At 42.2% G+C, this 23,970-nt stretch overlaps 2 protein-coding genes across 6 annotated transcripts in view; one reads left to right on the forward strand and one right to left on the reverse strand.

Moving 5' to 3' along the window:
• Positions 1 to 655, reverse strand: part of PIR (pirin) — a 97,731-nt gene extending 97,076 nt beyond the window's left edge. For all 3 annotated transcript variants that reach the window (XM_065915457.1, XM_065915456.1, XM_065915455.1), the window contains exon 1: positions 374 to 655. The gene's annotated coding sequence lies outside the window, so the exon portion shown is untranslated. The remainder of the gene's footprint in view (positions 1 to 373) is intronic.
• Positions 656 to 10,149: 9,494 nt separating this feature from the next.
• BMX (BMX non-receptor tyrosine kinase) overlaps positions 10,150 to 23,970 on the forward strand; it is a 44,293-nt gene continuing 30,472 nt past the window's right edge. For all 3 annotated transcript variants that reach the window (XM_065915554.1, XM_065915556.1, XM_065915555.1), the window contains exons 1-4: positions 10,150 to 10,288; positions 17,112 to 17,258; positions 18,198 to 18,302; positions 20,187 to 20,268. In XM_065915554.1, coding sequence (XP_065771626.1) covers positions 10,286 to 10,288; positions 17,112 to 17,258; positions 18,198 to 18,302; positions 20,187 to 20,268 — 337 coding nt within the window. In that variant the 5' untranslated portion in view covers positions 10,150 to 10,285. The remainder of the gene's footprint in view (positions 10,289 to 17,111; positions 17,259 to 18,197; positions 18,303 to 20,186; positions 20,269 to 23,970) is intronic.

Here is a 23,970-nt window from a genome sequence, read left to right on the forward strand (position 1 = left end):
CGTTCACCACGTATCAGCTGTGTGATCTGAGGCCAACTGCTAAGCCTCCCTGTTCCTCAGTTTTTCCACCTGTGAATAGGAGTAATAAGACGGCATAGATTCTGCAAAAGATGTAGTCAGTGTCCTAAGAATGTGAGCTGCTGCTACTCAGAGCACTCTGCGCAGCCAAACCCTCCAGCCAGTCAAGGCTCGCTCTAAATGTGCCCTCCCCTGGGCGGCCACCTCTAGTGAACTCAATCCTCCACCTATGAGCATCTAGAAAGTATTTTACGTCCACCCCCCCCCACCCCGCCCCCAATTTGGACTATTTCTGGATCTTCCCAGACTCCTCCAATTAAGTTCTCTGCACGTGCACCACTGACGAGGTACTTACCAGATCTTAGTGCTCTGCAGAAAGAAAAGTCGTCTGCGACTTGCACCAAACTGCAGAGGACTACCTAAGCATCTCTGGCCATCGCCCTAGGAGACTCCCCTGGGAGTCTAAAGCGCGCCAGAGAGGGCGGGGTCCGCGCCGCCCGGCCCCGCGGGCGCCAGGCACTCCCGCCGGGTGAAGGACGGCTACAGCAGCCCGTGCGGCGGCGGCGGCGGGGGGCGTGGAGAGGCCGGGCTCGGAGCGCGCCCGCGGCTGCCTCACCGTGACTCAGCGCTTCGCTGCCAGTGGCCGCAGCGAGGCTGGAGGCGGGAGTCCACGGGTCTCGGAGGCCCTGGGCCAGGGCGATACTCCTTGATTGACAGTCCGCCGCCGCGCGGATCCCTTCACCCCGCCCCCCGCCACAGCTCCGCCCCAGCCGGCTCGGCTGCCCCTGTGATGGGCGGGAGGGAAACGTCACTAGGAGAGGAGCTCTGGGCCCTAGGAGGGGTGCGCAGGCCCAGTCGGTGCTGTGTTCAGGTCAAAGGTCCCAACTGGACCTCCTCGGAAAACTTATCTGCCTGGAGTCGGCTACCTCCATCGTTTCTTGGGCCTTGTGTGACCTTGGGCAGGTAGCTCAGCCTCTCTGTGCCTCGGGTGCCTCCACTGTAACACGGGCGTGGTGACGATAAGACAATACAAGCTGATGGGGTGTGATGAGAATTAAAGGAGCTGGGCAGGCCCTAAGCACTGCTCACTTATTGCTTACGTCAATAAGTTGACAGCTGCTCGCCCTTTACAGGGCGATGCAGAGTTGCAGAAGCCTCTACGGATTTCTATTCTGTAAACAGCAGAAAGCTCATTGCCTGCTTTTGAAGAAGATGCCGGATAGTAAATATTTTCGACTTTGCACGTGTTCTCTGAGGCGGCTGAGGCAGTTGGCCTTTGTAGCAACAAGCCATCCAGAGACAGCATGTAGAGTGTGTGTGGCTTCATTACAATAAAACATTAATTATGGCTGCTGACATTTTAATTTCATGGAATTTTCACTTATCATGAAGTGTTACTCCTCTCTTGATTTTTTATTTCAAGCACTTAAAAGTGTAAAAACCATTGTTAAGCTCACAGGCTCTAAAAAACAAGGTAGTGGCCTACACTTGGCTGCAGGCCTAGTTTAGGGACCTGCTGTAACAGTCAAGTAGAGGAAGGGCTTTTCCCCAGATTACTTACATGTCAACACCACTATGTCAACATCACCGGGGCTCAAATCACCACCTTACTTCGATGAGTCAAAGCTAAATGAGATAATATACAAGAACACTGAAAGTGCCATGAAATAATCTTGCTGCTCCTCTTCATTATACTTAACCTTTGCAACTGTCTCCAAAGAAAACAGAAGCAGGGACTCTCTGTCTGGCACTTGGCAGTCTTTGGTAAATACTTCTGCATTCCCTACCAAATAGTTCAACGTGTAGCCAATTGCCTGAGCCTGAAACCCAAGCCATCATTTGTCCACCTTGAAATCCTGTGGATTCTGCTCCTATTATCTCTTAAATATGTCCAGTGCTTTCCACCATCTATCTTCTTTGGTAGTCAAACCATTCTCCAAGTCGCAGGGAAATGAACTAACCGCCTAAAACCTTCCTTGCCCTCAAAAGAAAATCCTGTGATGTCTTTAACACAGCCTCACCTTCAGCATGCTGATACTTGCTCAAGGATAAACATACACACACAGAGGTGGCCCCTCTTTCCCTTATGCTGAACTTTTTAAGGTTCTCGAATGTGCATTCAGTCTTTTGTCGACTTGCTGTGCCTCTGCCTGGAACCTTCTTTCTCCTTGATCTGGCTCATCGCCATTCATCTTTTAGCTCTCAGTTTCCACATCACTCCCTCTAGGAAACCTTGCCTGTCTGTCCTCTCAAATCCAGGTGAGATGTTTGACCTGGTAAGCATGACGACCACACATTGTTATCACGATTACACATTGTTGATCAATCATTGGTTCTCCTCCTTTGGAAGAGTCTATTGTCCTAAGATGGTCCCAACAGTATCTCCCACATACACATCTTCTTCTTCAGTGTGACCTTGACACTCACCCCACCATCACAAGCGGCGTTTACTTTTCTTCCTCCTAAGTCTAGGCAGGGCCTGTGGCTGCTTTGACAGATGGAATACACTGGAAGGGACAGTGCCAGTTCTAGGTGTGGCTCTGAAGTAGCCTGGCAGCTTCTGCTTCCTGCCCTCTGGAAGTCAGTTGCCTTGTAAAAGGAGTGATGACTCTGAGACCAGCATTCTGGAAGAAGCCCACGCCACATGGAGGAGTGGTCTTGGAAGAAGAAACACCATGTGAGGAAGGAGATAGAGGCCAAGGACACTGTGGCGCCAGATATATAGACAAGCCATTTAGGAAGTGGCTCTTCCAGGCCCAGCTGCCATCGCTGACTCCGTATGTCTAAGACATGAACACTTAACTGCGTTCTTCCCAACTTTCAGACCCACAGACTTGTGAGCAGATAAACATGGTTGTTTCAAGCCACTCAGTTTCCAGATTATTTGTTTCATGATGACAGATAACTGAAAAATATGCTTTGATGCAAGAAAAGAGATGTGGCGGATTTCCAAAGCTCTCTGGAGTAAAGAAAGACTTCTACAAATATTTACCCTTTCAGAAAGCAAATCTGTTCATCTAAATGTTACTATCAAGGCAAGCAGCCATCCAGTAAGATAAAAATGTATTAAACTAGACTTGAGAGATGAAATGTTGTGTCTCACTGGGCAGAGCAGTAACCTCTGAAGCGCAGGGGTCGGTCCTTAAAGTTTCCTCGGTTACACGTGACATTGAGAAGGATGGTTTCCTGATACAAGAAAACAGGAGAAGATGGATGCGCTCTACATTTTCACACGCTTCCATATTGGGCTTGCCATACTCCTGAGGATGCTCTCAGTTTACCACATTTTCCAAGCTTCCCCTGGGACTCAAGAGTCCCCTCCACCTCTGAAACAGGCAGAAGAGCTTCCTTTCTTTCTTAACTTTGAGAAGGCAGTCGAGGGAGAAGCTAATTCAAAGGTGTGCATTGTCAGGGCAAGGCAGAGAAGTCTACTTGTAGGCTGTTGCACAGAAAAAAAAGATAGACCTGAAAGCTAGAAGACTTAAAATGAGGAAAAACAAGCATGGCGGTGGTGGTGGTGGCACAAATTTTTACAAATGGAACAAGGAGCATGTAACATTTCACGGTAACAGGGCTGGCTTTTGAAATGAGAACTGTGATTTTGTACATGGAGCTGTGAGCACTTTTCACACTGTCATTTGCCATCCAGTCAGCGATGCTGAGCAGGCAGCTGGATATATGAGTGTGTAGATATGCCATCAGTTGCTAAATGATTCCAGATAGCACCATTATCTATCTTTGAGGACACCCACATTATCAACTTATTTTATGTGATCATTTTTCCTTTTTCATTCAAAACTCTTCTCAAAAATATACCTTATAGAAATACATGGACATCTTAGATATTTCATCATTTGCCATTTTTTCTCCTTCAAGCAGTCAACTCAAAAAATCTTTCTTAAAAAAAAATTTTTTTTCAAGATTGGTCAGGTTTCGGTAATTTGCCTTTTTAAAGCACAGTTGCTGCTGTTCATTAAATGACAAATATCTCTAGAATATTCCATATTAGGGATTCAGACTTTCTGACTCCAGGAAACGGCTCCAAGTCAGGGACTGATTATTTTGTAAGCATTTGTTTATGAAGGACATAGATATACTCGTGGTAGAGGACATTAAAAAATATCCAGGAAAGATGTGTACACTTGATTCCCATCTCCACCCTCGTGAGAGCAATCTGCATGGACACAGTCTGGTCCATTAGCCAGGGTTCTGACCTAGACGCTACATGTGATCAACCACTGAAACTCATAACTGCCTTTCCCATGGGTTTCTGGCAGTGTACCAGAAAGGAACAGTTTATGACCCTCTCTTTTCAGCCACAGAGCTTTCCTAGAATTCACCACAGGCAAAACATTCTCAGTCCTGAAAGGCTGATTCATCCCTGAACCAAGGAAATGGAGAAATTTAGGTGAATGATTCCCCTGATACTTAACTCAGTTATCCTGAAAACCTTTCTCAGTTTTCAGCTCGTATAATGCCGTGTCTTCTGGCCAAATGAAGGCTGCTTTCAAGATTACAGTGTTGGAGTTAAAATAAAAGGCTAATTTGAATTAATCTTCAGTTACATACTCTGAAGTGTTTACAGATAAAGTTTGCTAATGTTTGCAACTTACTTTAAATGCAGCAAAAAATAACAGTAACAGTAGTAGTGGGGAAAAAGTGAAAATGAAAGTTGCTCGGTTGTGTCCGACTCTTTGCGACCCCATGGGCTATACAGTCCATGGAATTCTCCAGGCCAGAATACTGGAGTGGTAGCTGTTCCCTTCTCCAGGGGATCTTCCCAACCCAGGGGTCAAACCCAAGTAATAGTAGTAGTGGTAACACCAATAAGGTGGATTGACAGATAGATAGAGGGTTGATAAAGAGATGTCAAAACAAATACAGTAAAATGTAAATATAGAATCTAGCGGTGTATTGGTTTTTTAAAAACTTCTCTGTATTTTGAAATTATTCATGATAAAATTTTGGGAAAAAATAATTTGAATCAAAGTGGGAATCGTAGCTGGAAGTTCCATAAAGATCTCCCCTTTGCCTACTTCTTTTGCTTCCAACTCCGGCACCTCGTACACTATACAGTTTAGTGAAGATGTATTGAATTGAGCTGTTGAGCTAAATTCCAAGCTTCTAGGTCACTTCCACAGCTGGCAGGATTTTTCTAGAGCATGAGTTGGCAAATTTTTTCTATATAGGCCAGATAATAAATATCAGAGACTCTGCGGGCACATGGCCTCTGTCACAACTCAACTCTGCCGCTGGAGGAGAGCAGCCTCACCCAATACATGAACAAATGACTGTGGCTGTGCTCCAATAAATCTTGCTTCCAAAAACAGGTGATAGTCACAGCTTGCCAACTCTATTTAGACCCCAAGTCCTTACCTTCCACGAAAAAATAATAAACTGATAAAATGCCAACAGACTATGTAAATATTTCACAGATAGCAGGAAATGGCACAACAAAACCACACAATGAGGAATTCCCTGGTGGTCCAGTGGTTTGGACTCGGTGCTATCACTGCCGAGGACTCAGGTTCGATCCCTGGTCGGAGAACTAAGATCCTGCAAAAAAAAAAATCCCCACAGAACAAACTTTTCTATGTCCACCCTAACCCTCCCCCTCCACTCACCATCTCCTTTCATAAGGAAAAAAAGGTTATTTGTTCCACCACTGAACCTGAGGTTTAATATGCAAGCATTCTTAGAAGAGACAACACATTCATCTTTGATTCCAGTAAGTGTAACCTATTCACATCAGAACCCAACGTCCAAGTAGATTATCTTAACACCAGGAGGCATAAGAGCCAGAGGTGACGGAGTGATGGCCCCCGTGAAGAGATTCTTGTGGTAAAAGCTCAGGCTTCAGAGAGAAGCTATCAGAGCTCTTGTGGGCTTACTCTTCAGGGAAGAGAGACAGATAAGTAAATTGTATAGTTGGTTTTAACATGTTAGTGAAAGTGAAGTTGCTCAGTCGTGTCTGACTCTTTGCGACCCCACGGACTGTAGACTAACAGGCTTCTCTGTCCGTGGGATTTTCCAGGCAAGGGTACTGGAGTGGGTTGCCATTTCCTTCTCCAGGGGACCTTCCCAACCCAGGGATGGAACCTGGGTCTCCCACATTGTAGGCAGACACTTTACCATCTGAGCCACCAGGGAAGCCTTTATCATGTTAGGTGCTATGAAAAAAAGATAAAGTGAACAGAGTAAGGGAGGCTGGGAGTGCTGGGTGGAGCGAGGTGTAGTATTAACAAGATGGTCTAAGTAGGGCTCATTAGCAAGATGCCTTTTGACACAGAACCTGGAGATGAGGAAATGAACCACGAAGATGTCTGTGATGGTTTGGCAAGAAAAAGAAACAGCCTGTGCAAAGACCCTGGGGTGGGTGGTACTCAGAATATTGCAGGAGTGGCAATGTAAGGTAGAAAAATCATAAAATGATGTTAGAGATGGCATTAGGGGACCAGAAGATGGGGGACCATTGAAAAGTTCAGACAGGAGGAGGAGTGGGCTTTGACGTACATGTGAAAGCGTCATTTTGGCTAGTCAGTGGAGGACAGCAGGCAACAAGTGCAGAAGCAGGGAGAGCAGGCAGGAGGCAAGCGCAATATTCCAGGTGATAGATATGTGGCAACTTAGACCAGTAGGTAGCAGTAGAGCTGGTGAAAAGTGGCCAAATTTGGGATATATTTTGAAAATATGGCTAACCATATTTCATGATGGATCAGATGCTAGCTGTGAAGGAAGGGTAAAAGTCAAGGGTGATTCCACATTCTTTGGCTTGAGCAACTGGAAGGTTCAAGTTGCTATTAGCTGAGAAGGCAAGCCTGTAGGAGGAGCTGGTTTGAGGGGTTAGTCGGGAGGTCAGCTTTGGACATGTTAAGTCTGAAATAGTTATTAGATATTCCAAGTATAGATGGACAAGCTAGCAGTTGAATACAAGTCTGGAATTCAGGGGAGAGGACCTGGCTGAAATTTGGAACCATAAGCATATAGATGGTGTTTAAAGCCAGGAGTCAAAGGAATTTTTTAAAGAGAAAACTAGAGGTCAGTCAGAAGCCAGAAGAAAGACAGACTGTCTCCCTCTCTCACCTCCCTCCCTCCCTCCCTGTCTCTCTCTCTCTCTCTCTCTCACACACACACACACACACACAAACACACATAGTGGATCCTATCATGTTCTTTCTTGTAAAAATGTGAGCACTACTGTTCCCAACTGAACAAGCTTGTTTACATCATGAAGTCAAAGCACCCCACAAGCTTGTTGCCTGCTAAAAGCTCACGAAGAGAAGCTAAGAGGAAATTCTATGGGTCTTCCTGGGTAGAGGTGACAACACAGACCATAATTTAAACAAATGAAATCACGTAATGGAAATAGCAGGTTGCCACAACAAGTTAAAATTGGACTAAAGACATGGAAAATACAGAGCCCAAGAAAGGTTCAGGAAAAGTGGCAGAGGAAGTGAATGAATAGAATAAAGAAATAAATCTGGGACATTTTGACTCAGAGGAAAGCACTCCTCCCAGCTGCCCTCGAGTGTTCCAAGCCCTCCAAAAGGGATGAGAATCCTAAGAGATTGTGCCTAGGTGTTTCCAGAGTTCTGCCACTTCCTCCTTCTCTCCCCTAAATTGACTTTTTATTCTAGAATTGATCTTCAGCCATGCTACTATGTTTAAACAGCAGAGTAAATACAAATCGCCACATGGGACTGGAAATGAATTAGCAGAGGGGAGAATTCATTTATTTGGCTAAGTTGCTTTGCAGTCACCCTGCTTCACCCTCCATTTCTCAAATGACTTCCTACTTGATTGCTAGAGGATGGAGAGCTGTGTGGAGTCCATCAGTGACTTCCTTGCTAATGTTAGGGTATTAAGTTCTCCTGTTTTAAATTGCTCTAAAGGACTCTTTGTCATTCCCTAAATTCCAGTTTCAAACAGAAATATTTTTCAGACATTCTACTGTAATTAAAACTTTACTGTGATCCTTCCTCCACGAGACATATGTCCCCTGAAGGTTTGGCCTGTCTCTGTTCTATTTACTGCTGCATCTCTAGCTCCTAACAGAATGCTTAATAGACAGGTTCTCAAAAGACTGCAGCATGCCAGGCTTCCCCATCCATCACCGACTCCCAGAGCTTGCTCAAACTCATGTCCATCCAGTTGGTGATGCCATCCAACCATCTTATCCTCTGTCGTCCCCTTCTTCTCCCGCCTTCAATCTTTCCCAGCATCAGTGTCTTTTCCAATGAGTCAGTTCTTCGCGTCAGGTGGCCAAAGTATTAGAACTTCAGCTTCAGCATCAGTCTTTCCAGTGAATATTCAGGACTGATTTCCTTTAGGATGGACTGATTGGATCTCCTTGCAGTCCAAGGGATTCTCAAGAGTCTTCTCCAACACCACAGTTCAAAAGCATCAATTCTTCAGCACTAGCTTTCTTTATAATCCAACTCTCACATCCATACATGACCACTGGAAAAACTATAGATTTGACTAGATGGACCTTTGTTGGGAAAGTAATGTCTCTGCTTTTTAATATGCTGTCTAGGTTCGTCATAGCTTTTCTTCCAAGGAGCAAGCGTCTTTTAATTTCATGGCTGCAGTCACCATCTGCAGTGATTTGGAGCCCAAGAAAATAAAATCTGTCACTGTTTCCATTGTTTCCCCATCTATTTGCCATGAAGTGATGGGACGTGATGCCATGATCTTAGTTTTCTCAATGTTGAGTTTTAAGCCAGCTTTTTCACTCTCTTCTTTCACTTTTATCAAGAGGCTCTTTAGTTCCTTTTTGCTTTCTGCCATAAGAGTGGTGTCATTTGCATATCTGAGGTTATTGCTATTTCTCCCAGCAATCTTGATTCCAGCTTGTGCTTCATCCAGCCCAGCATTTCCCATGATGTACTCTGCATATAAGTTAAATAAGCATGGTGATACAGCCTTGACATACTCCTTTCCCAATTTGGAACCAGCTGTCCATAGCTGAGCCTAAAATAAATCATTAGATTTATTACTGATTACATACAGTCAGTGTGCACAGGAGAAGATAGTAAGGTGAGTAAAGCCATGATGTTGTGACTCACAGACATAGAAAACAATCTTATGGTTCCCAAAAGGCAGGCAGGGAGGGAGAAATTAGGAGTTTGGGATTAACAGATACACACTACTACATATAAAATAGATAAACAACAAGGACCCACTGTATAGCACAGAGAACTCTACTCAGTATCCTGTAATAAACCACAATGGAAAAGAATTGGAAAAAGAATATATATATGTATGCATAACTGAGGAGAGGAGACAACCTACTTTCAATAGGCGAAAACATCTGACTTCATTATGTCTTCTCGTGCTGCCATGCCTAGGCATTTGCACACTGCAAATATTATTATTATAAACCATTTTCCTTTTAAATTCTCTTTATTGCCATATTCAGGCAATATTTTCCTGTCTCCTGACGCCTGTCTTCTGTCTCTCCTCTCTGTCTCCTGTCTCCTCTTTCCTCTCTCCTGTACACCTGAAACTAACACAGCATTGTAAATCAATAATACTGCAATAAAAATTTGTAATAAAAAATAAAATTTAAATGTTGTGATGTCATAAATCATTAGAGTGATAATCATAAATCAGTCAAGTGATAATCACATTCTTTCATTGCACTCTTGGTGCATGGTACATTAGCCAAACCCATCTCTATTCCATTTCTGGATTTCTTAAGCTGTGGAAATGGGCTTCTTTTTGATCATTTGACCATCCGGCTCTCTCATACCCTCTCTAGCCTCCCTGGGTCCATTCTTGAGCTTAGTTTTCATTGTTTATTCTCTGCACACTTTGGCGTTACCTCATGGTTTCCTGACTCGTGTGAGAGGAGTCAGCGTCACAAGCAGGCTTTGGCCAAGATATTTTCTCGTCCTTTCCAGCACAGAGCTCTCCAAACAAAGACAGGTTATCACATGTACCCGAGAGCTGCCTGGGAAAAGCAGGAGCTGTAGTTATCAAAGTTGGAACCTGTATGAAATATGCTTTTGTCTCCGTTTTTGTTGCACTCAATCAGGTCAACAAGTGTTGGCTAAGCGTTGAGCGCGGTTTCCTGTGGGATTGTGTAAGGCCTTGCAGGACAATAAACGTTTGGGGGGCACTGAGTGATGTGGCCATTTCTGACTTGGCAGCCGGGAAAATGTGAGACAGCTTGCTGCTGCTGGAAGGAGGACAGCTGGGGCTGTGTTCCCGCAAGAGCAGCGCAACCTCACAGCCGTGGCCCTGGGCAGCAGGACCAGCCAAAATGGTGCGTGTACGCGGCAAGTGGCTACAAAATAGGTTTGGATCTGGGTGTTGTAGACCCTGAAGTTCACAGATGGGGAGGCGGGGAGCGCTTTAAGAAAAACACTGCAAAATTATGAATGTGACATTGATGGGGCTCTTTGGCGGGACCATGTCATTCAGGGGCCTGCAATAGGAAATTCACTGGAAATTCCCTCCTAGCTCAACATCTCGTTCATGGAAACTGTCAGGTTGTGTGTACATCACCATTGCCTCAATCTGGCTTTGTGTCGTTTCCTCTGCTGATTTTCCCCATACTATTCTTTAGCCATTGCTTTTCCAGGACTTTTTCTCCTTCCTTTAGTTATTTATCTTTTTAATTGAACTATAGTTAATTTACAATGTTGTATTAGTTTCAAGTGTGCAGTAAAATGATTCAGACATATACATATATGTATATATATAGTTTTTCAGATTCTTTTCCTTTATAGGTCCTTCCATGACTTTTCATACCGGCTTCATAACTACTCCTGAAAAGATAAAGAAATGTTAGTCAAGCCTTCTTTTATTTATCTGTGTTTTTTTTATGTTATTTTAGCTATGAATATTTGTTCTTAGCTTCCTGAAGTCTCCCTAAGTCAGGGGTCTGGGGTATCTTAGATGGAGGTAGAAGATGGGAGGGAGGTGAACCACACAGTTGCAGCCAAATTCATAGAATTTTTAAAATTCTCATGGACCATGATGGTTTCATTGGATTAAAGAAGTTGTACAACTATAATGTAGTCTAGGTCAGTGTTTTTCAAACTCTCTTGTGCACATAAGTCATCTGGGGATCTTGCTAAAATGCAGATTCTGATGTACTGGGGCTGGGGTGAGATCTAAGAGTGTGAATTTAAAACAAACTCCCAGGGTATGTTGATGCTACCTGTCCATGGACCACACTTCGAATAACATCTAAGTTTTGATTTGTTAGAAATCTGGTGGCACAAATACACAGTCAATCTGATTTTAAGGTAACCAGTCCTGGGACTGAAAGCTTGTAACAGACCCACAGAGCAGGTGCTTGTTGACTAGAGAAGGCACGGGAATCTTCTTCTCCCCAATACCTCTTATCCCTGGGGGACGGGGCGGAGGGGTGCTGGCGGAAGAGGGGCAAGGCTTGAAATTTATGTTGAAGGTCATCTCACTGTCTCCAGTTTCTAAACTTCACTATGATCTTTTGAAAAATTTCACCTACAGAGTGATGAGAAGAAGGGGTACAGGTTTCTGGAACACCTACTAGGGTGCTAGGCATCATACTGCCATTTTCTCTTGACTCCTCATCACCCTTTGTGGTGGTTATCGTTTTACCCCCTTTACAGATGGGGAAGCTGAGGTTTAGCAGGGTTAAGTAATATGCCACATTGCACAGAGAGAGGGCTAGGATTTTGAACCCAGCGAAGCCTGGTGCTTTTGTCCATATCAACCTGTATCCTTAGCAGTGTAACATGTTAAACAAATTCAGCACGAGGTATTAGGATGTGGATTTAGCACTTTTTGCTTTTCTCCTAAGGAAGGTGCCCAGAAGGGTGTCCTGGGCAGAGGGAAGGGAGCAGAAGGAAAGAGGCTGCTGAAAAGAAGGAAGGGTTTAGCAAAGCTCTATGAGGCACTGAAGACGAATTTCATACCTAAAGCAAATATTCGCTCCAACAGGAAGGACACTGGCATTCTCATCTTTGTCTAAAAATGGCTTCACAAAGTGTATAGTTTTCAAACATTTGTTTTGGAGCAACCAGAGTATGGTGTTTCAAAATGCTGGATTCAAGTGTCACTATCAAAGGATTTCTGTCCGTATCATGCCAAGATCAGTTGTAACTTTCTCTTGCCTGCAAAACGTCACATGAAATGGGGACCTGGCAGGTTCTGCGGGGTGCTTCCCAGGAGGCGCAGTGCTAAGATGCGTAGTTTCTGTGGAGCCAGTATTCGTCTCAGGCCAGTGTCTTAAGGGTTATGTTTTTCAATTACTTCACCTGATTCTGAGTTAAGCTTTCTGTTCCCATTTAACCTAGCATCATATTTTTTTTTTTTTTCAGTTATTTAGCAGGAAGATGAGCAGGCCTGGCCTTGGGCAAATAGTGGAAGATCAAGTTTGTCCCAGGTTTAGCCATTCTGGGTCCCAGTCTGCACTTGGAGCGTCTCCCCTTTCTCCCTGCCCTCCCTCCCCCACTGCTTTCCCACGCTAGGTGTTATTTTAATATCCTGACACCTATCAAAATCTTTAGGTAAATGACATGCAAAGTAAAAGAGGATAACTAAATCAAATAAAAGGGTAAGGAACTGCTACCTTCACCTCTCAATTCTAAAAACTAAAGCTTTAAAGGCACCATCCTGAGCCAGTCAGGAAATACACACTTTGGTTTCAGGAACTATCCGACGGCCCCATTTAACTGTACATACCTTTCTCCTTTCCTTTCCTGCTTCCTGCTCCGCTTCTGCACCACTTAGAATTTATTCCAACTTCTGTGGTTGTATGTTCTTATCTACTTTCAAAATGTGGGCTAGAGTTTTGCTGTTTAACAGTGCTTTGGAGGTTCCTGCTGAAAGATTACTTAATGGGTCACATATTTCTGATATTTCCAATAAAAGGTCCCTTGTGTGGGTATGGCAAGACTGAAATTGATGCCGAGTTCTACCATACTGAATGCTTAAGCAAGACTATCACATGTTTAGCTGAACACATAGATGTTTTAGTATATTTATTGCCACGAAGGGGTGGGCAGTGTCCCAGGCATGACACCAGTGACCTGCCTCCCTGGGCTGTGTTTCTCAGGTCACACTGCTGCGATTCTGGCTAAGTCACCTAAGCTGTTGGGCTCAGTGTTGCTTCTGAAAAATGACTTCTAGGGTTTCTAGCACCTTTGATACCCTGTAGCTAACTCCCTACGTTTAGGTTAGAGCGTTCTCTGGTTAGGAGGATTACGCAGCTGGAACATTCTTCTCTACCCTCGGTGTTATGGGCAAGAATACGGGCTGTGCACATACCCAGAAAACAAACTATGGCTACCAAAGGAGAAAGGGGAGGGGAGGAATACATTAGGGGTTTGGGATTAACAGCTTACACTAATACATGTGAAATAGATAACCAACAAGGACCTACTGTATAGCACAGGGAACTCTACTCAGTATTGTATAATAACCTCTAAGGGAAAAGAATCTGAAAACAGTATGCATGTGTGTATTGTATTATATATATATATATATATGCATATATATCTGGTTAATTCAGCATGCACCTTTTATGCATTAAAGGCTACACATGGTTGCTGACTTCCTTACAGAAAATACTAGTTTCTTCCAGCTTTTCTTTTCTGCCTCCCCTGCACTTTAATCTTCCTAGTTTCATGTGTTTATGGAAATAGGCAGCCAGAACTATTTGGTAAGCAAATTGATGCATCTAGTCTATGTAGGTACTGATATATGAGTATCCAGCCAGATCCCACCAGCTTCTCTATGGAAATAGATTTCTGGTTTCTAGTTTTAGGATCAAATTTTATTCTGTTTAGTTTCTTTTTAGACCTTTCCAAATGGATTTTCCTTAAATGTGGGTAGGCAGACCTGAGTTTGTGAGTCACTGGAGAGGTAGCTGAGTCAACAGTAGTCCCAGAGCCCTGTTGACTTATTGTGCTAATACAAGATGGGAGACGTTCTATTTCTAAAAATTAGTCCTCACCATAGAAATGCCTCCAGTTTAGAATCGATGCTAATCTCAGAAAAGAAGGAAGTACAAGGAAGGGACAGAAGAAAACAAAAGGAGAAAGGCTGGTTCAGACTTGATCAGGAAGCAGGTTTTGTCTCAGAAGAAAGTGATCGGGAGATGAAAAAAGTGTGAGTCATCCAAACAGGGCTCTTTAAGTTTGTTAAGATGCTTGGAGTCCAGCTTAGGGAGTGGAACTTTGAAGGACATCAAAAGCAGGTGGCTCTGGGTGTTTATGACATGAGAACCATGGATTACAGAAACGTATGTATAGAATGTGAACTCATTTTCGTGAAAAGAAACAACTGCCTATGTAATTTGAAAAAATATCTAGAGGTATATTCACCAAAATGTTAACAGTTTCCTTTTGCTTGTCTGTACTTCTTGGTTTTGCTGAATAAACGCATATCCATATGATTTTTAAAATGAAAGCCAAAAAATTCACAAAGGTTAGGATTTGAAATAAACATTTTTGTTACAATTTGGCAAATTATATTCCATCAGATGCAACAATGTGTATAAACTCTTGGAGTTGTATTAGAAAATGTTCTGAAGGACTTGGTACCTTCCTTTCTAGTCAATGTCCTTCTTCCCTTCAATATACAGAAGAGACTTTGTGAATTTCATTTGTCAATGGTTTCTGTGGTTTATCATACTAATTTTTTAGATAAAATTCCCCAAGAAGCCATCTTTCATGTGATGAATATGCAAATTCTATAATCAGAAAAGCATGTGTATCACGTGTAGTTCCAGGAAGGGCTGTGCACTACCTTGGACATTGGAATTTGCATTTTTAAAACAGTGCCTTTCTTTTTTTGAGTTTGTAGGATGTTATTTCCCTGATCATGAATTGAACTCTGGTCTCCAGCAGTGAGAACATGGAATCTTAACCACTAGACCACCAGGGAATTCCCTAAAACAGTGCTCTTAATTTTACACATTGATTCAGCATCTGAAATAAATGTTGCAACATTAACTTTGTACTCAACTAACTACCAGATATTTAACTACCACTCTGCTTTGAGGAAGAATGTTTCAGGTGTGGATATAAAAGATCTTTGACAGGAGTTTTCACAGTGTTCTCTTTCTGCTTTGTTAATATTTTTCATGGAGAAATTTAAAAGGCAAAATTTCCCTACACCTCTGTCCAGTGTGATATGGCTCCTCCAAAGCGGACTATAATTAACAAAAAGTAGACCCTTCATAGTTTCAATAAGTCTTCAAGTGAATTCTCTTCCAGCCATAGGCTATAGGTGTAGAAAATAATCTTATCTGAACAGGCATGTGTGTGTGTATATAGAGTTTATCAGGGAGGCAAAGGTGAAAGGAAGATGTGATCCCTGCCTTCCCAGGTCCGACTGGGTTTACTGCACCCCAGTCTCTGCCTCATTTTTGAGTCCAAGGCAAACAAACCAGTGACCATGGAGAATAGCACTCAAAGGAATTATACTTTTCTTCCAGATAAAACAATATTTAAAGTAAAAAGTGACAAAGATTTTACTATATTAAATGGTAAGATTACTACTTCTGCCTAAGAGAAAAGCAATACCCTTGGAGAACGTTAGAGTGATTCATAAATAGTCGCCTGATCCATGTATGATAAATGATAAAAGCTGAGTTGCTTGATTCCCATTTTTAGAGTGACGTGGCCTATGTCAGGAGGGGAGCTGTCTGGGCCTGAGAGAGTTTATTCAATGTTAAGTTGAGTTTCTCAGTCTCCCTTTCTTCCACTCCCCTACCACAGCGGGCCCATCATACTCCAGGGCCGTGCCCATTAGTGATTGGATGGGTTCACTTGGCATCTGCCTCCATCCAGACAGAGCAATGTCTGTGTGGCTGCTTCCTGATCAAGTGATGAATTGGATGCAAATACCTTCTTTTTAATGCATGACCCTGGCATAGCCAGAAGGAATATGAGTGGGGTGCCTCAGAGCAGTGACTTTTTGCCTAGAGCTTGAGAGTTAAAGACATAGAAGCACACTTCTTCGGCTCTATCGAAATTAAGGTGAGTAATGTTAATTACCTTCAGATTATCAGTAAACAAAGACAGATAGTAATGATTGGGCATCTTACTGCTAAGAACCATGTGATTTCACAAAGCAGAGAAGAACATAGGGAAGTTGTTCTCTTGTGACTGACTACTTAGCATTCCTTTTCATTACCAGACCTGGTATCAGACAGAGGGTTGAAGCAAAAATCTTAGTAGAATCAGAAAATGAATGCATTCATTTTCCAGAAATAGCTTAACTTTTAATGTTTTATGCAGTTCTGGAAGAAAAAGCAAGAGTATTTTTAGTTTATGAAGCACCGATTCTTTCAGTTTTTTACATCTGTCTTGATAACTTTTGAAAAAGTGTAATGCTCAGAAATAGTGAAAATTGTGCCCATGTCCTTTATGCTAAAGATTGATCATGTCCAGGGGTTGTGGTGTCATTTACCAACAATACCAGAGTCTCACAGTGGTTTGGATAGTTTCGTCCAACAATTGACCCCATTAGTGGAGGGAAATTTCAGTTGATCAGTTACTTCAAACATGGTGAACTGTCAGGAGTTGAAATTTTTAAAATTTCATCCAATGATATTGGATGATAATCAATTTAATTCAACAAATGTCCGTAGAATACTTAAGGAAAAAGGAGAATTTTGATGTGGTGGTCTGGAGGGTAGTGTGAGGCGGTGAATGTATGATCCAAAGTGGGGGATGAGCACACATAAAAATGATATTAAAAATCAACATATTTATACAAGTCATAGCCAAGGCAGTAGGGAAAAAGTTCAGGTATGTGTGCATTTAAGAGCATGCTTCATTGCATTTTCCTCTGTAGTTCTAAATCTAATTTTTTTAAATTAAGAGGGCAGCAGAGGTTGAGATGGTTAGACAGCATCACCGACTCAGAGGACATGAATCTGAGCAAACTCTGGAAGATAATGAAAGGACAGAGAAGCCTGGTGTGCTGGAGTCCATGGGGTCGCAAAGAGTCGGACATGACTTAGTGACTGAACAACAATACTACTTAACAATAGTTAAGAAATAGTTGAATAAAAATTATGAAAGCTAAAAGAGAACCTAGCCAGATGCTGCTAACATTCATTTTAATCATTTTCTTTTATTTAGGACGACAATATGGACACAAAATCCATTCTAGAAGAACTTCTCCTCAAAAGGTCACAGCAAAAGAAGAAAATGTCACCCAATAATTACAAAGAGCGACTTTTTGTTTTAACCAAAACACACCTCTCCTACTATGACTATGACAAAATGGTAAGACTCTTATTTAGTCCATTGTTTTTATACTACTTATTTTTAAGTCTCCACAAAGTGCTTAATATAAGGAAACAGATTTCTCAGCTTGTACAGTAAAAACCAACTTGTGCTCTTATTGCGTTATCTTTTCTTAACCACGTTATAATTAATTCAGGATATCAGTGTTAGTCACTCAGTGGTTTCTGACTCTTAGCGACCCCATGGACTGTAACCTGCCAGGCTCCTCTGTCCATGGAATTTCCCAGGCAAAAATACTGGAGTGTGTAGCAATTTGCTCCTCCAGGGGATCTTTCCCACCCAGGGATCGAACCCAGGTCTCCTGCATTGCAGGCAGATTCTTTACCGTCTGAGCCACCAGTGAAGTCCATAATTCAAGATAAAGGATTTTTTAAACATTGGTTAACTTTACTAAGGGAAAGTGTAACTTTAGAAGAGTGATTCTCAACTGAGGGTGACTTTGCCCCCTAAAAGACACTCAGCAATGTCTGGGACCATTTTTGGTTGGTTGTCATCACTGAAGGTGGGAGACAGTTTGCTACTGGCATCTCCCGGGTGGCAATAAGAGTATTTATACGCAGCTGAGAAATCTATCATGGTAGAAATACTGAAATACTGTCATAAAATTGAAAAATGAAAATGCTTTGTGGAGTTAAACCTTGATGTTACTGAGTAGATATGGTAGGTGATTTGAAACGTGTTTCAAGATTATCAAATAATTAAGTGCTGCTTGAAGACTTGCTTTGGGGGAATTTAATTAAGTTTATGTCCACACTCGAAAAATATATTATGTTGTCATTGAATTTTTATTATTATGCTCATTTTCACATGCTCATGTCATCTCACAATCTCCCTCCTAAGCGTAACCTTAATTTTATGCATTTCTTTGTGCACCACTGTGTATCACATAAGGCATCTTATATTTTCCTTTTAATTCAGAAAAGAGGCAGCAGAAAAGGATCGATTGAGATTAAGAAAATCAGATGTGTGGAGAAAGTTAATCTTGAGGAGCAGACCCCTGTGGAGAGACAGTACCCATTTCAGGTAAGGGGAAAGGTAACATTCCATTGGATGGATGGCTGTTCTTTTAGTATTTTCTACTACGAACTCAGTATTGGGGGGATAAATAAAGACATTGCAAAATGGTTCATTAAGATGATAGCATATGCTTGTATTTATGTAACCATAGACAGCATTCTCAACCTCTCTCTCTGAATTTGTAACATCCCCAGATGGGAGTTGGGCAGTTTACTAAAATTCGATCCACCAAGCTCCCTTCCCTAGAGGGAGAGAAAGATAGATGAGTGTAAGCCTTAGTGGTCTGACTTGCCTTGGGGTCTGATGATCTCTTTTATCCAAAATTGTAGAGCATTTCCATTACACTGCAAGGTACTGGGCATACTGTCAGGAATAAAATGCCATCCCTGTCCCCAAGGCATTCACAGAGCGTTAAGATGAAAACGGCAGCGTATCCATGGTGTCCCAGAAACCAGAAGCTGCACTCCTCACTCCAGGAGGTCAAGGAGACTTTCTGTTGGAGGTGACACTTGGGTTGGGAAAAACAATGGGGTTTAGCCCAGCAAAAACAGGAGGGCAGCAAAGCCAAAGAAATAGCAGATGTCAAGGCACTGGTAGGTGGAACAGTATGGCATGTTTAGAGAGATCCAGATGGTGCTTAGAATTAAGCAGCCCAGTGAAAGTGATAGATGAGTCTGGAAAGGTAGGCCAGGCCATATCATGAATGGCATTGCACGGCATGCTAAGGAGTTAGAATTTTACCCTCAAGTATTTCAAACACTGGCCTGCTGTGAAGACTGTGCCTATAGTACAGGTGGAAATGGCTTGATCTAACAGCTTCCCTACTTTTATTATATTAGGAATACTTATCTATCTGCTCTAAAGACAGACGGACTGTCCTTCCAATGGTCAGATTACCCTATGCTAATATGAGGGAACAGTGGCCAAAAATGAAATAAAATCAAATAATCCAGTCAGTGAACAACCCATACTTCCAACTTAAAAAAAAAAAGAACATTACTCAGTTGGGAGAAACCAGGGGAGTATGTGCTCATGGCAGAAGCTTCAAAATGAATATCACCGTGGCATGGAATACTCAGAAGTATACTGGCTGTGATGCCCCACAAATATTCTCAACCTCTGAGTTTGTTTCCTCACTTGCAGCGGGCATAATCATATATTTTTGTAGAGTTGAAAGGGAATAAAAATGTTAAACTATCTAGAAAAGAGCATAAATGGAATGTATTGTTTACCCACAAAAGCTGGATAAACTAGAGAAGGATCTGGGCAAGACATTAGAATGTTCACACATCTCACCAGGTGTCTTAAAAAATAGAAAACTGTTTATATTGGGGACTCCCAAGGTGGGACATGACCGAAGGGAGTCACATGTTAACTCAACATAAGCATGAGCTATATAATGATCAGAATGAAAGGAAATTTATGCCAGGATGGCATAACAAAAGTAAAGGACATCCCCTCCCTGAGATATTTTCCAGAATAGAGCAGATAAACACTTTGCAGTAGGCTACAAAGAGAGTCATTCACTGGGTTGGTTGGTGGATGGACCAGAACACTCCTAAGACATCTGTAATGTCTAAGATCTTATACTTTTATAATTCTCCATTGCTCGGGGCATTCCTGCTGAGACCTCCATATTTGCTGCTAGATGCCTCATTGCTGTGGTTTTCTGAAGTGTAAACATATCTGGGATAAAATATATTGAGGGGTATAAATATAAAATATATTGAGAGGATAAAAATAACTAAAATTTTAAAAATCTAATTCAGAGCCAATGTATATCATGTAATAAAACTCAATGTTTCTTTTGAATACCAAAAATTTTGTAGTTGCACCAGAGTGAACTATAACACAGTTACATGGAAACGCACCAAACATTTTCCTTTCCAGATTGTCTATAAAGATGGGCTTCTCTATGTGTATGCATCAAATGAAGAGAGCCGAAGTCAGTGGTTGAAAGCACTACGAAAAGGTACTTTTTTAAAAGTCATAAAAGGGAGTTGCTGACTGAGTTCTTTGAGACCTGGTGGAGAAGAGATGTGGCAAGAAAAGGGCCTACTGCCAAGACAGAGTCTGTCGATTTTCCTACCAGCCTCAGAGGATGTGCTGCACTCCTCGTTTTGCATTCTCTTTGTTACCTAGAGGAAGCCTGGGGATCTGATTCCCTTTAGCACACAGCTGGCCCTTGTGCCTTGAGCCACCCAGCAGCTGGGAGGAAGTCAGGCCACCTGCTCTCCACCCACCGTGCTTGCCTTTATCAGAGCAAAGTCTAGGTCCTCATGGGGCTGTGGCAGCTCCTCTAGCTACTGTACTTTGGATGTTTATAGAAATTTATGTCTAACACTTACAAAGTATTTATCGTTTGCCAGCTACTGTGTCGAATAGCTGTAAAACACTCTCATAGGTAATCCTCTTGACAACTCTATGGCAAGGAGTAATATTATTCTCTGTTTTTCAGATAAGTGAAGTTAAACAGACATGGCCAACGTCAAATACCTAATTACAAAGAACATATAACTCAATTACCCAAATCCAACTTTTTAAGAGTACAGTATAAATGCCAGGCAAAACTGAGAATTTGAGGAAACATTTATTCAGTGCTTCTTAGGCTGCCCTGGTAACATCCTTTGGCAGAAGAGAGAAAACTAATAGTAACTTGGCACTATGATGTTTCTCCCTATGATATTTTTATTTTAAAGGGGGGTAAAGGTGTAAGGACAACATTTAACTCAAACAAGTGGCTCTATAGGTAGAATTTCAGACATTAAGCTCCCAGAGGGGGATGATTTTATTTCATTTAAGTTTTAGATTCAGGTTCTTTTTCACTATACCTCAAAGTACAACACTTAGACATTCACCTACTCTATTTTAATGCAAATACATCTTTTTGCACTCCTAGGGCTTACCTTTCCCTTCATGTGAAAGGGTTTAGCATCCTATTATGTAGGAGAGGACGTCCAGGGAGGAGAAAAGCCACCTTCCACCTGCCACCAGCTCACTGAAGTGAGAAGGGCATCCTTCTTAGAGTCAAACAGGCCTGCTTTGCTGTGTCATCTACAAAACCATCTAACACCTCTGGGTCTCAGTTTCCTGACCTGTAAAGTGGGAGATCAGATTTCTTTTTTTTCCTGGAGCAGTCACAAGCTACAAACGTATGACTCATAGATACAGTAAAGTGTCTGACACTCAAACATGAGCTACTGTGTTATCGCGGGCCTTCAGGAGGAACTCTGGGATGCTGCTGCCTATCCAGTCTCCTTTGCGGGGATTTGCCAGGGGCAGTTGCTATGTAGACAGTCACTGTGGAGCTATCTGTCACGCACTAGGGTCCTGTGTGGGTCTTTCTGGAACTATATATGCTAGGCAGGTTTGGGTGGGCCCTGGGCAGCTCAAGTGAAGGCAAATGGAACATAAACGGAGAGCAGAGAGAGAAGCAGAAGTGACTCTCGTAGCCTCTCTAAACTGAGAGAGAGCCCCTCTCACCAGGGCTGCCCTGGGCACAGTAAGCCCTTTGCATGTTAGTGATGCTTTGGGATGCAGGTAAAAAGACACCACACAGCTGCTCAAATAAATACATGCTTGCTCCTCTTCCAAATCCAGAAGTAAACAAGCCCAGGGCTGGTGCAGCAGATCAATGAAGTCAGCAAGAACACTGGCTCCTTCTAGATTTCTGCTTTGCTACACTTAGGGGCTCCCAGGAAGGCTCTGAGCTTTCCCAGAAACCTTTCTCTGCAAACTCTTGCTTGTGTCTCATTGGCCAAAACTGTGCCTCATGGCCATCTCTGTGTGAGAAGGAGGCTGGAAGACAGCATCTGGCTTTTTCAGCCTCCGTGCTGAATGACAGCAAGAGAGAAGGTGGGTGAGATCAGCTGTCAGGGTGGCCAACCAATCTGCCACAGGAAAACAAAAGGGTTCCCTCACTCAAATCCTTTCTCCTATGAGGTTTCCCTGATCTAGACTGACATCACCCCCACCCATGTCCCAACGTTTTTGTGTCTATTATTTGGCTCAGGCATTATAAGCTGAGGTGGACATCGGAGACACGGAATTTCCCAGATGGTAACCTACATTGAGTTTGGGCTGATTCAGGAGTGTCAGCCACCATGGCTCTGACTTCAGCTGACCGGATGTGAATACGGTGTTCCTTTCTTTCCAAAAATTAAAACTGAAGGGAGTTTGGCAGGGAAGTGGGCATGTGAGCATTGGAATATAGGAGAAAGAGCTTGGGTCTGAGTCTCAAATGTGCTAGACAGTGAACTTGATCAGGCGATACACCTCTCTGTACCTCAGCTTACCTGACTCTATAAGAGTCATGGTAGCAATAATAGCTCCCCTCAAGTTTGTTGAGTAGATTAAATGAAATGGTGCAAGTGAGGGAAAATATGTAAACGTGAAGTCCTATACACATATTAACATATGAGTTTCTCTTACTGTCATTATTAGATGGTAGGAGTATTGCAATGTGGGCTTCTGGACTTGACTGGAAAACAATTAGTTACCCAGGAAGCTAAATTCATGTAATAGGAAGTAATAGCAACTCTGGTACACAGAGACCAGGCGCTTACACAGCAGAAAGGCATGTAATGCACCCAAGGGATTGCAAAGACCACTTGGGACTAAGGTCAAGAACTAGTGTCTTGTAATCCTAACTTCTTTTGCTTCTTGTGACTTCTGTAATAATTTCCCTTTAATTCCCATTAATATTTGGTTAAGCTTTTTAATGCCAATTTTTTTAGCTAAGTTGAATTGAGTTAAACTAAGGAAATGATATCATTAAAGCCCACTGTTCACTGAGCACCTTCTCTGAGTCACACATTATGCCGGATGCTTTACATACATTGGCTCATCTCCTCCCAATGACCCAGCAAAGAAGATATTATTATTCCCAAACACTTCCTGCAGTCAGGGTTGTAAAGAAGGAGCATTGTTCTCCTGGTATCAAAATAAGGAATCCTCAAGATGAATATAAAATCAAGAAGGAAGGAGTTTAAGTCGCACCTAGACCAGGCCTCCCTACCTGGAGACTCTTCTTGAACTGTTCTCTACTAAGACCTTGTAGGTTTCTCTGCTGCATTTTGAGAGAGGTGAATCTGTTGCAGACACAGTATTATACTCCAATATTGGAACTTCATTTCTTTGCATTCAACATTGCCCTATTCCCACATTTTTTAAAAATACACACATACTCCTAGAAAAGTAGTCCCATATTCCTTAGTATTATATTCCCATCTAATCCTTTGTGGAAACAGGTCAAAAGTCACAAATGACAAAGAAGGGACAAGGAACTGTTCTAGATCAAGAAAAACGAGATAACTAGATGCCATGTATGATTCTAGATTGGATCCTTGATCAGAAAAAAAAGTGAATGATTACCAAGGGTATTATTGGAAAAGCTGGAAAAATTTTAAATACAAAATGTATATTAATAGTATGGTATCAATGTTAAATTTGTTGAATTGATCATCGTATTATGGTTATATAAGGGAATGTCCTTGTTAACAGAAGTTACATGCTAAAGTATTAGTGGGTGACATTATTTATTATTGCAGTTATTATCTGCAACTTACTCTCAAATGGTCAAGCAAAATAATGTTAAGATTTTAATAATAATAATATGTATGTGAAAAGAGAGAATAAGAAGAAACAAATGCGACAAACAGTTAAAAGTAGGTGA

Source organism: Muntiacus reevesi, chromosome X (genome assembly GCF_963930625.1).
Source record: "Muntiacus reevesi chromosome X, mMunRee1.1, whole genome shotgun sequence".
NCBI classification, from domain to species: domain Eukaryota; kingdom Metazoa; phylum Chordata; class Mammalia; order Artiodactyla; family Cervidae; genus Muntiacus; species Muntiacus reevesi.